A 13,449-nucleotide genomic window follows, 5' to 3' on the forward strand; every position below is an offset into this window, starting at 1 on the left:
CCATTCAGCGTGGAAATCATGAGCTCGCAGTTGCGCGCGTGGCAGAACAAACATTACAACCCCTTACAGAAGCCGCCTACAAGGCGCTCGCGCGCGTGCCATGGCACCCACCTCCTCCCCCTGGTGGAGGTTAAAATGTGGCACGGTAACCTGAGACATAGGGTGCGACAGGGGATGCTTTAATTTAATAGGGTACAGGATATTTTTATTCTTCATTTGCGAATATTAAATACAGACGATAAAAAACTTTATGGAGAGTAAAAATGTTTTAGTTGATTATGCAAATTCTATGAAGATATAAAAAGAGATGACGTAGTCTACACACGTGGATCATTTTTCGTTTATCTAACCTTATCTTTTCCAAAATGTATGGAAGGTCTAGGAATACTGATAACTTACAATAATAATTAATTGAGGAAAAAGCGAATCAAGAGGTTAAGAAATAAATTAGACTATTAAACATTTTACAATTTCTAAAATAGATAATAATGTAGAATATAAGAAAATAAATAGCATTTTATTTAATTTCGTGAACTTAAAATACGAAAAATTATAATATATAAAATCCTTCAAGTCTTAGTGTCTTTTATTTTATAATTGTGATATCAGATAAATGTCATCGTGTGCTTGAAAAACGAAACGGATGCGTATTAATTATTCTTATTGATCGATTACATTAGAAATTTCAGGCATTTCGATCGTCACAAGGAATGCGTTTTTCTTAGAAGGAAGTATCGATATCCGCGTTCGGTTCGATAGCGAAGGGGTAGGAAGATAGCAGTACCCTACTAAACTTAAGCATCCCTACCCTAGACGTGCACGACTTCGCGTCCCCGACGACGACGACGACGACGACGACGACGACGATGAACGACGGACGACGGACGACGGACGAGGTAGCACGCAGGCGCTCGCGGTGTAACATTGTCGGCACTCGCTACGACTCCGGGGTGGTGTTGCAACGGGGGTGGCGAAGCTGAACGTCTGCTCGGCGGACGATAGAGCAGGCACAGTGCAGGGTGGCTCGTTTTTCTTTGATAATCTGTGGCTCGTAACTCGTATGCGTGCGCGCAAGTATACACGCGCTATAATGTCCGCCTACGTGGCTGCCGAGGTTCTCGCAGGTCGCGGATCGTTCAACGGATGGCCGACGTAGTGACGTAGAGTGAAGTGAAGAACGCCGTTGTACCGCGAAGAACGTCGTCGCGAGTAGTGTCATCTGCGAATCTCTCCTTCTCGCCTCGTCGCTCGTACATCATTTTTTTTTCTTGACGCAAAAGGGAAAGGATCTTGGATCGCGATCGAGACATCCTCGGTCTTTTCTTAGCACTCCTGCTTGACCCCTCCTTCGGCGCTCTCTTTTCGCCGAGAAGAGGTAAGCCCGACGTCCGTACGACGTCGTATCCTCCGAGCATGAAGACGATCGATCGTAAAAATCCACATATACACACCGTGCCCGCCTCACACCCCTTCCGGACCTTCCTCCGGCGAACTACACTCGGATACGCTGTCGTATCGATCACGCCGCTGCCGTGATGGATGTTTTGCACATCGATTACAGGAACGGCCTTGTCATAGAAGGGACGTTTCTTCCGGAAATCTGATCGTTGATCATCTCTTCGATTTCCTCAAAGCTGTCACATCGCGGTTTTTTAGGCGATCTTTCGCGTGTTTTTTAACACTCTCGAGAAATGGTAGGCTCTGCCAGATGCTAGAGTTCAAAGCTCCTTCGGTTCTTATTCTAATATTCTTAATATACTGTCTGCCCAGCAAATTTTGTACATCTTATCACGTATATTTTACAATACAATTTTTATAAACGTATATATATATATATATACAGGGTGTCTCACAACTATCGCCTTTCTTCTTAAGGACATATTCTTGAGGTAATTTTGAGACGAAAATCCTAATATGAAAATGTCGAGACTACAATAATTTTTTGAATTATAAGCTAACTTTAAATGCTTATAAGTCAAAAACCATTTTACTTTTATAGCCTCTATTATTGTTTCTGGATTCTTTTGAATATTCTAAGACAAAAATCCTAATACGAAAATATTGAGACTATAATAGTTTTTAAATTACAAACTATCTTTAACCAATTATAATTCAAAAATTATTATAGCCTCGACATTTTTGTATTAGAATTTTCGTCTCAAAATTATCTCAAGAATACATTCTTCAAAGGAAATGCGAAAATGTCGTGAGACATCCTGTATATAATGATAAAATATTGCGAAATATGATTAATAACACAGGTCTACAAATTAAAGTATTTAATATCACATGAAACTTTATATTGATTTCCGAAGGAATTTGGTGCGCTGAATCCAAATCTGGCCTCAGAATGGCACCATCATGTCAGGATTTTGAGATATTCTAACCTAAAAGTGCAAAAATGGCTGTTTTAGGGCATTATTGGAGTTTCCTCCTGGTTGTAGAGAATTTTACCGACAAAAACTAAATAAAGTACCATAAAGTACGAGTTGCCCTTTAATTTCCATTTTGAAACGTCCAAATAGGATTTTTTTTCACCGAGATATAGCAGATTTAAGTTTTTACTGCATACAGAAAATCAAATAAAGCGATGATGTTGGTTCATTTGAAATACCTTAACCCTTTTGATTTTGAGCAATTCTGGAAAAGAGTTTGTAGTTCAAAGGGTCCCGAGGGTCGCTGCTCACGAATCTGGATTCAGATTTCCAAAATTCAAGACTAAATTTTCTGGATCGACGTCCACCATATTCAATTCGCCATCTTGAATTTTGGAAATCTGAGTCCAGATTCGTGAGCAGCGACCCTCGGGACCCTTTGAACTACAAACTCTTTTTTCCAGAATTGCTCAAAATCAAAAGGGTTAAGGTATTTCAAATGAACATCATCGCTTTATTTGATTTTCTGTATGCAGTAAAAACTTAAATCTGCTGTATCTCGGTGAAAAAAAAACCTGTTTGAACGTTCCAAAATGGAAATTGAAGGGCAAGACTCGTACTTTAGGGTACTTTGTTTAGTTTTTGTCCATAAAATTCTCTGCAACCAGGAGTGAACTCTAATAATGCCCTAAAACAGCCATTTTTGCACTTTTAGGTTAAAATATCTCAAAATCCTGACGTGATGGCGCCATTCTGAGGTCAGATTTGAATTCAGCGCACTGAATTCCTTCGGATAAACCTCTTGCTTCTTTTGTAATAAAAACCTTGTAAACCTGTGTAATTAATGAAATTAAAAATTATTATTGAATAGCACACTTTTTACTTTACATTGTTGTGTAGCCATTTAAAATTCTATTAGATGTTTATTTTTAGTAAATGTTTAAAAATTTTGATAGCGTTAGTTAGCAGTGATCTATTATGTTAATATGTTGATATTTGTAAAATTCATTACAATAATGTGAAAAAAATGCGTTATATATTTAACAAATTATCCATATGTGATACATATTACATTTCCGTTTCCTGCCAGTAGCGACTAACCGAGATATTTATTTCAAGGAGGAATTTTCTCCTCTTATCTCATTATCCTTCCTAATTCTTTCATTATTTCGTTTCCTGCTATCTTTTTCTCTTCTAATTATCCTATTCTTCCATTATCTCGTTAAGCATTATTCATTTATAATTTTTATAATAATCTTCTCATAATTTATAAATTATCAAGATCTCAGTTTAAGTCGAAACTTCTCAAATAGTAATGAATAGCTTATCGAAAAGCAAATACAATTCTCTTCTTTGTTAAAAGAAATATAAGCAAGGGTAAGTTTAATTAGATGGTCCCTCACTGAATCACGTTAGTATCGCATATTGAGAAGCTTCTCCGTCTTGTTAGCATCGGTCAGATTCGATTATGCATTCATGCGAATTTTTACGTAAGACGTCACAACTCCTGATAACTAATTTACACGCGTAAGTTGCGCAATTTCCATGCTTTCAGGTTCAATCCTTTCGGAATTTCAACAGAAATATTGACAACTGGTTGTCATCCATCAACTTACAGATAGTTAATATACTTTAAATATCACACTTATTTTAAATATCACACGAAAAATAAAATTTAAAATGAACAAATTTAATAAATGGAAAAATGAAATAATTTTAAATGGACAAATTTAAATAACACATCGAAAAATTAAATAATTTTAAATAATCAAATTTAAATAATACATCAAAAAAGGAAATATGTTTTTTGCACTTTGACAATATTAATACACTTGTATGTATTTAATAATAGATACATATACACACACATTAATACTGACGTATATAATATATTAATACGTCGTATTTTTTTTAATTATCGACCTACACGCACAATTTTCTGAGCAATGCATGAATGAATTATCTCACATACTCCTCACATCGACATATAATGACGTCAGTATACCTTTGTAATATATGACATTCATCATTTGTATTAACAATATTGATTTGTGAATACTTATAGAAAATAAAATGAGCTTGATTCTTCGTTAAGTAAGTTTTTTTCTGACATAATATGATATCGTGAGATTTGATCGAAAACTAATCGAATATTTGGAAAATTGATTTGTTTCTATTTCTCGTCGAGTTCGTTCATTCTTTCCTGCAAATGCTCACCGATTAGTTAAAATGAATATTTCGTCTCTCGCATTAATATGATACGTCTTCGGTTTTCTACAAATATAGATCGGTCACAGTACTAATTAATTATTCTCCCGTATCCAATAATTCACGTATTTTTGGACGGATCAATGGCCCGCACAAGTCTCTTATGACTTGTAAATATATCTATAAAGTGTCGTTATCACATTCAACCGGCCAATTATTATGTGAATTCTAACGTTGAAATCTCTTATGTCTGGCGTTGTCTACAATATGCGAAGTAAGCTTGGTTTAAAAAGTAAGAGTAAGAAATTGACCAATCACAGTCGATTGTGAAAAGAATAATCGATTGTGATTGGTCAATTTCTTACTCTTACTTCTTAAATCAAGCTTACTACGTGTATTGTAGATGGGCCATAATGAGACACTAGACAACATATTTGCATAAATTTAAATCAAGTAAAGCGCAATTCAAATTTCAATTTGACAAAAGTATGAATCAATCTTATACAGTCATTAAAAATGAATCTAATGTAAAGTGATCCATTTAATTTTAGTGGTTTAGGTCAACAATTAACGATTCTTACATAAAAAATATATTTCGCACACGATAAAAAATAAATAATGTATTTTAAATGTAATAAAAACACATTTGTGAATTTTATATGATATTTAATAATAAGTCTGATATAAAGTGATCCATCTGTTTTCAGTAGTTTAGATCAATGATTAACGATCCCTGCATGAAAAATATTATACTCAAGAAAAAACTACGGCATTTTAAATATAATAAAAACAGACCTATAAATCTTACATAATCCTTAAAAACAAGTCTGATATAACAAATCTGATGTAACAAGTCTGATGTAACAAATCTATCTAGTTTCAGTGGTTTATATCAATAATTAACAATTTCCGTATCTGAAGAATATTCCGCACACGAAAAAATATACCGTACATTTTGAATTTAATAAAAAGACATGTGAATCTTATATAATATTTAAGAACAAGTTGTTGTAAAGTGATTTATCTAGTTTTAGTAGTTTAAGTAAGTCAACGATTAATTTCCCCTACATGAAAAATATTTCGGGCACGAAAAAATATACCGTGCGTTTTTAATTTAACAAAAAGACATGTGAATCTTATATGATCCCTAAGAATATGTGTTGTAAGATACTCTGTTTGGTTTCAGTAATTTAGATCAACGATTAACGATGTGAAAAATATTCCGCGCGCGAATATATCGTGCAAACTGCGCGCTACGTTTTTTTTTCCTCTTTTCTTATTCACCTCCGTGGAAAAGTATTATCGGAATAATATATTAATAACTGAGATATATTCTTAGATATGAAGACTAGAGAGTAGTTTCGTAGCAGATTTTTTGTCACGTACTCGCAATAAATGATATTAAACGTAAAATTGATTAATTTGATAGCGACACAATTAACGAGACGTTATTTTGTTATAGAGAGACGAGTGAGAGAGGAAGTTATCGCCAGCACCGCCGCCGGCTTGACCCGACGTTAAATTAAAAAGAGAAGAAAAAAACAGGAAAAAATGTCGTCGGTTAAGGTGGCGGTGAGGGTACGGCCCTTCAACTATCGTGAGGTCAGTCGTCAGGCACAATGTATCATAGAAATGACGGGGAGTACTACTTGTAAGTACTACTTCTAACATGCAGCTTAAATCGAGCAACTTATGAAATAATTATTAGTTTATCGTGTACACATTTGATTCGTTGCTTTTTCTGTTGCAGCCATAGTGAATCCAAAAGCTACACCAGGAAGCAAAGAAGCGGTCAAGAGCTTCAATTATGACTATTCCTACTTTTCTATGGACGTAAGTATCTATACCTTTTCAATATAGTAGTTATTGACGCGATGCCGTTATGATTAATTGGGGTAAAACTTAATTTTTAATTTTTTTAAATTATTACAGCCAAATGATGAGAATTACTCGTCTCAGCTTATGGTTTATAAGGATATCGGTGAAGAAATGTTGGAGCATGCTTTTGAAGGTAAATATTAATTAACAATACATAAATGACATCTCTAACAATTTGTTTAAAAAACCGTTTAAAGAAATAATTAAGACAATATTATATTTTAAATGATGTGTGTGTTTGTGTTGTTAAATGAATTAATTTAAAAATAGTAAATAATAAATAGTAAATAATACTTTTTGTATGAAAAATAATTGTACATAATTACATGTTATTAATAATTTATTAATCCTATGTTATTAATAATTTTAATTCTTAGATAAATTTGTAAAGATCATTATCTTTCAAAACAAAATTTGATTAATTTGTATTGGTTTTACTGACAAACAAGGTACAATTCTTTTTATTTTATTTTGCGATACAGGCTATAACGTTTGCATTTTTGCATACGGTCAAACTGGCGCCGGTAAATCTTACACTATGATGGGCAAGCAAGAAGAAGGGCAGGAAGGGATAATACCACAGATTTGCAAGGATCTGTTTAGGAAAATCAGTTACACATCTAATGAGCGATTGAAATACTCGGTAGAAGTGAGTTATATGGAAATCTATTGCGAGAGGGTGCGCGATTTGTTAAATCCGAAAAATAGGGGAAATCTTCGAGTAAGGGAACACCCTCTTTACGGACCTTACGTCGAAGATCTTTCCAAGTTAGCTGTATTATCATATGAAGACATTCATGATCTCATAGACGAAGGTAACAAAGCCAGGTTGGTTTCATGCTTTGTAACTAAAATTTTGCAAAAATTTTTATAGCATTGTATACAATACGTGTTATTGAAAATATATTCTAGGACTGTCGCAGCAACCAACATGAATGAAACATCTAGCAGATCGCACGCAGTTTTCACGATATTCTTTACACAACAACAACAGGATAGTATCACTGGTTTGATGACGGAAAAAGTTAGCAAAATATCGCTGGTCGATTTAGCCGGATCCGAGAGAGCTGATTCAACGGGTGCAAAAGGGACACGATTGAAAGAAGGAGCCAACATTAATAAGAGTCTGACGACTCTCGGGAAGGTTATCAGTGCCCTGGCCGAAATTGTAAGTATCATACTTTACTCAAATCTGTGTGTTACATTAAGTATTGAATTTATTTTATATTAATTATTATATTTATGTCATTATTTGACTTGTTTGCTGCTTTGGATTGTCAGGCGGTAAGTTCATTAAAACTAATACTATAATTCAAAGAATATATTTAATTATAATAAGTATTGCACGTTAAAATAATATATTTAATTGTAGTATTTTATGTAACATATTTGGTGCTTTCCATTTAGTGACACAAGTCGACAAAAATATTCTATTTTTCTTGACATTCAGAGAATAATAAAGATAGAAAGATACTTGTGTCGATTTGTGTCGCCAAATGGAAAGCATCGATAATGATTATCGACAAATTTGTGTTTCTCTATAGGCAACAAAAAAGAAGAAGAAAGCCGATTTTATACCATACAGAGACTCCGTTTTAACATGGTTGTTGCGGGAGAACTTGGGCGGAAATTCGAAAACTGCTATGATTGCAGCAGTTAGTCCTGCCGACATCAATTACGATGAGACGCTTTCAACTTTACGGTAAGATTTATTATTTACTATATATTTTTCGAACTATTTCTTGACATTTGAATTAATTAATTAAGCGTTTAATTAATGCTAACAGGCTTACGTTTTATTCGCAGATATGCGGACAGAGCGAAACAAATTGTCTGCAAAGCCGTGGTCAACGAGGACGCGAATGCCAGACTTATCAGAGAACTTAAGGAAGAGATACAGAAATTACGCGAACTTTTAAAGCAAGAGGGCATCGACGTACAAGAAGGTAAATTGCAAAGGCATTTTTAGAAAATTATTAGAAATCATTACATTAAATCGAATTAGAGGACTTTTTATTATGGAAAGCATATACAGACGAGGACAGACTATATATAGATATGTTAAATTGAATAATAATTAAATATAAATAAATCTTAAATTAAAATCGTCTATTTAAATTCGCGAAATATGCAGAATATTGAAGTGCTATTCGTCATAAATATAACTCATTATCTATTATGCCAATTGTTGACTAATTTAATGGTAATAATTGCATAGATTATAACAGAAATTATTCAGAGAATCACAATGCTGAATGCACGTGTCGCAAACGTGAATTCTTGGCTGCTATAAACTAATTGCAATTGCACAGCGCGCGACAGGCAATCCATTCACATAGTATTCTTCTCTTTGTTTTCCTTGCGCTCGACGTAGGGCCAGATGGTAAAGTTACATACGAAAAGAAAGAACCTAGTAAGTAAAAATGTTAACAATCCATTGCAAGCAAAAAATACAGCCAAGATTGGCATTTCTTGCGCCTCTTTCGTAGATATTTTATTGTTTTATTTTGTTTATGCGCTCTTATTTCATCGCTAAGCGCATAATACTTGTCATTGATATATGTCGATCTTCTTAATTTTTGTACGTTTGCTTCGCGAATTTCCTTTTCATCATTTACTGTATGTATTTGTCTTGTTAATGTCTATTGATTGCGCTCCCCTCTCATATTTCATACAATTAGCAACTTTTTTCACAATTTTTAAAATTTATATGAATTTAAATCTAGATTAATATAATTGATTATACTTCTATTTATAAAAGTAAAAATATATTTTAAAAATAAAATATTACATTTATGAAAGAGAGAAAATGTGTGACACAATGAGGATGCCAAGTTAATTGAATTTATAATCGAAAGTGCATATAATAGATATCAAACGGCGATTAGATCATGCTTATATTCATTAGAGCATGCCGGTGCTCTGTAAAAAAGTATCAGTCCACTAGTTATGTTTCTACGTTTTTAGAATGAATATTATATAGCAACAATACAAACTTTACAGCTTCTGAAATACTTCTCTTCATCTACGCCACTGCTTTAATTATGGCTTTTGATGTTTATACGACTCACGATACCGACTCTGACGCAGGCTTGCTATTTTAAATATTACAACCGCCGTTTTCTTGACTCCTAATGGTCCTCATTTTGCAGGGGATGAAATTATTAGAACGAACAAGCGAAACGAAGAAGACACCAAGGAAACTCGACCAAGAATTTCTTCTCATACTACATCCACCATTGCCGAAGAGGCGGTTGAACAGTTGCAAGCGTCTGAAAAATTAATCGCAGGTACGTAATTGCAAACTGCGATTATTCTGATAGTCTTTTCTATTCTTATCTCATTGATAATCAATTTTAAATACACAGCGCAAAAATTAACAAGTATCCGTATAGTAGGTATTCTTTTTATTTGATTCTACTTTTGTTTTAGAACTGAACGAAACATGGGAAGAGAAGCTGAAACGAACCGAATCGATTCGCTTGCAACGCGAGGCAGTTTTCGCTGAAATGGGAGTTGCTGTGAAAGAGGATGGAGTCACAGTGGGCGTCTTCTCTCCTAAGAAGACACCGCACTTGGTAAATCTGAATGAGGATCCTCTCATGTCAGAATGTCTGATCTATTACATCAAGGATGGATTCACACGTATTGGTAGTGCTGAGGCGCACGTACCTCAGGATATCCAGCTGTGTGGTCCACACATACTTAGGGAGCACTGCGTTTTCGAGAACCACGAGGGGATTATAACTCTCATACCGAAGAACGGAGCCTTGATTTATATCAATGGTCGCGAAGTAACCGAGCCACTTATCCTAACGACTGGCTCACGTGTCATCTTGGGAAAAAGCCATGTTTTCCGATTTAATCACCCAGACCAAGGTATGTAATACTCGGATTTATTTGTTCATGAATTATAAACATTTACTGAAATGTATGAATAAAATATTACATCTTCGTGTATAATTTGCAGTACGTGAACGGATAGCGAACGGCTCTCCGGCAGAAACTCCCGGCAATAACGAACCATTAGCGGACTGGAATTTCGCACAGGTCGAGTTATTAGAAAAACAGGGAATCGATTTAAAGGTTGAAATGGAAAAGAGACTACTTGTACTGGAGGAACAGTTCCGTAAAGAGAAGGAGGAAGCTGATCAATTGTTTGAAGAGCAGCGAAAAGTACGATAATATAATACGAATACATACATCATATCTTTTTAATACGTCGTTTAATTGTGACAATTGATTGTTTCTGTGAATAGAGCTATGAAGCACGGATAGATGCGCTACAGAGGCAAGTGGAAGAACAAAGTATGACAATGTCTATGTATAGCAGTTATACGCCAGAAGACTTCAACAACATCGAGGAAGATATTTTCGGTGAGTGTGGAAAAATATCGCTTTCGAGTCTTAATATATTTTGGTATAGCTATGCCTGATCGACTGGGCATTGTCCTACTTCCACGTAACTCTTCAGACTTACACAAATGTCTTTCACACCATTGAAAGTTTACTGCATGCTACAAGGCCTTATGTTGTCGATGAGACATAGCACATTCGAAATATGACACTTCGATTGATAAGCTGATTCAGCATTAAGCTGAGCTTAATAAATAAGTATATTTCTTTAATAGTTTGTTGTTTTTTGTGTCTTAATATAATTTATATTACAATATTAAATTAAATAGACCGAGAAGTGTTTAAACACAAATAAGAGAGAATTGTATTTATATATTCACATATGAATGTTACCAAGTACTTATAAGACTCGCTTTGATCGAAAATAGTTTTTTAAATACTTTATATTATTTCTTTAATGCTTTAAATACTTAGTGAAATAATTCTTAAATCAGGTAAATAAAATTGCCGCTCGTAAATGAATAACAAGATTTTGCAAATTTTATACGTTATCCAAATATATGAATGATATGGCAGTCAAAGTGTTAATAAAGTAACTGGTATTATTTCATCAAACGCTTGGCTTCTCTGACTGTTTTGCCTCGTAATGGCTTGCATTTCAGTCAACCCATTGTTTGACGCAGAGAGCAACTGGACCGAGAGAGAGTTTCAACTGGCCGCTTGGGCCTTCCGCAAGTGGAAATATCATCAATTCACGAGTTTACGGGACGATCTTTGGGGCAACGCGATATTCCTTAAAGAGGCTAATGCTATATCCGTTGAACTAAAAAAGAAGGTATAGTCGCGGATGTACGACGGAAAATTCTTGGCTTTCTTTCACTGGCGTTTATTACCTCTGCACCTCTGTTCCCGTATACTTTCGAATATAAACTTTGAACTTCTTTTAATGTTAATAACGATGTGAATTACGTTTATCCGTATGATCTTCGCATAATCTACGCATATGTGCTTTTTCGAATGTAATGATAGTCATTTGTAGAATTTAATATTGCACAAAGAAAATTTACACAAAAATGGTATCTGTTAAATATGTTAAATTAAAAAAAACCAAGGAAAAATATTTCCGTTGTATAATGGGTTTTATAACATTAATTTTCTTTTCTAGGTTCAATTCCAATTTACCTTACTCACGGACACTCTTTATTCGCCCTTACCTCTGGATCTCTTGCCCATTATGGATGAAGAAGAAGAAGATGAAAGACCATTCCCACGCACGATCGTCGCCGTAGAAGTTCAAGATATAAAAAATGGTGCTACGCATTACTGGACCTTGGACAAGCTAAGGTTTGCTTTATTGCTCTATTTTACATTTTACGATGGCTCTTGTTTAATTAACAGAGCATTCGTGCTGGTACAGATAAAATATATTTTGCCGCTAAGAAGTAATTTTTATTGATAATCATCAAAATTTATCGACAAAATTAACAATACTCTATGAAGTAATTTTCTAACTAAATTACAATGGCATTAAATCACCAAATTTATACATTCATATATAGCATGTTCTCTACAATTGTATTTTAATTCCTCATTATAAAACAAGATCTTTTTCTCATGCAACGTTCGACGATTTCTTTTTTGTTTTCGTTATCGTCGCACGAATGCACTTCTCGCGCGCTCAATGAAAACTATGAAGATTATCGACTCGCGTCAAAAGTAATACGAAAACTAAACATTTTTATAACAATATGCAGACGCGAGACGATCAAAAATTCTTCTGCGCGCGCTGGGCATTGCACGATGATTAAGATCATACGAGTTGAATTTTGAGTCTCGGGCCTTTTTTCGCTAATTGAGCGAGAGCGAATTCGCAGCTTATACTAAAGTAAGACTCGGTCCGCATTCGGCTTAAAGGGATCGCACGGCCCACTCACGCGAAGTAATGACATGTATGACTTGTAGACAGCGCTTGGAGTTGATGCGACATGTGTACAACGAGGACTCGAGCCCCAGCACTCCGGAGGCCAAAGAGGATATTTTCCAATGTCTTACGGTCTACTCTAATCCGAAGTTCTCGCTCGCAAATCTTTTGCCTTCGAGGTTGGTGCTCGAATACGCGAGGCTCTCCTCTTCGCCATGTAATACGCTTTAAACGCCCTCGGCCTTCGAAGAATCCCCTTATCGCTGGCGCAAAAGTCCGTTTTCACCGCCATGCGTTTTGTCGTTTTTTGCTCTGTCTGTCTTGAGAGGCTTTTCTCGGTATATGGTAACGTTGTGCCCTCCGGCGCGGATACAAACGAAACGGGCTTTGCACTTTGAATTCGCGAAACTTATCAGTTGAATCTGCATGGTTTCTTTTGATAGATTTGTAGCGCAAACGACACAAAGCGGATTGGAATGAGTACGAGCCCTCGGCTCGCCAAAAGTTATGCCATCGTTTACGCAGCACCGCTTCCGCTGCTGTGAACATCTCTATTACTGTCTGAATGTTAAGAAAAGCGTCTCGTCGCATTCTGTGCACGTCTATCTCAACACCGACACATCTTCTATAATTATCTCCTGCTGAGCTCGTGTCCTCACTATTTCGCTTTCCAACTTTGTCATGCACGTACATATAATCAGCTCGATCAAG

At 35.2% G+C, this 13,449-nt stretch overlaps 1 protein-coding gene across 13 annotated transcripts in view; it reads left to right on the top strand.

Moving 5' to 3' along the window:
- unc-104 (kinesin family member unc-104) overlaps nucleotides 1-13,449 on the top strand; it is a 34,192-nt gene that overhangs the window by 14,941 nt on the left and 5,802 nt on the right. For 4 of the 13 annotated variants that reach the window (XM_018456627.1, XM_018456623.1, XM_018456625.1 and 1 more), the window contains exons 2-17: nucleotides 6,046-6,234; nucleotides 6,334-6,416; nucleotides 6,516-6,594; nucleotides 6,944-7,289; nucleotides 7,374-7,629; nucleotides 7,743-7,745; nucleotides 8,006-8,163; nucleotides 8,268-8,407; nucleotides 8,836-8,874; nucleotides 9,614-9,751; nucleotides 9,894-10,340; nucleotides 10,432-10,637; nucleotides 10,721-10,838; nucleotides 11,480-11,652; nucleotides 11,983-12,161; nucleotides 12,780-12,917. In XM_018456627.1, the coding sequence (XP_018312129.1) occupies nucleotides 6,135-6,234; nucleotides 6,334-6,416; nucleotides 6,516-6,594; nucleotides 6,944-7,289; nucleotides 7,374-7,629; nucleotides 7,743-7,745; nucleotides 8,006-8,163; nucleotides 8,268-8,407; nucleotides 8,836-8,874; nucleotides 9,614-9,751; nucleotides 9,894-10,340; nucleotides 10,432-10,637; nucleotides 10,721-10,838; nucleotides 11,480-11,652; nucleotides 11,983-12,161; nucleotides 12,780-12,917 (2,603 nt within the window). In that variant the 5' untranslated portion in view covers nucleotides 6,046-6,134. Of the gene's footprint in view, nucleotides 1-1,057; nucleotides 1,376-6,045; nucleotides 6,235-6,333; nucleotides 6,417-6,515; nucleotides 6,595-6,943; nucleotides 7,290-7,373; nucleotides 7,630-7,742; nucleotides 7,746-8,005; nucleotides 8,164-8,267; nucleotides 8,408-8,835; nucleotides 8,875-9,613; nucleotides 9,752-9,893; nucleotides 10,341-10,431; nucleotides 10,638-10,720; nucleotides 10,839-11,479; nucleotides 11,653-11,982; nucleotides 12,162-12,779; nucleotides 12,918-13,449 lie in introns of those variants that run through there. The other 9 variants (XM_018456632.1, XM_018456633.1, XM_018456621.1 and 6 more) reach the window with 8 other exon arrangements.

This window comes from Mycetomoellerius zeteki, unplaced genomic scaffold (assembly GCF_001594055.1).
Source record: "Mycetomoellerius zeteki isolate Tzet28-1 unplaced genomic scaffold, Tzet1.0 scaffold583, whole genome shotgun sequence".
Lineage (NCBI taxonomy): Eukaryota > Metazoa > Arthropoda > Insecta > Hymenoptera > Formicidae > Mycetomoellerius > Mycetomoellerius zeteki.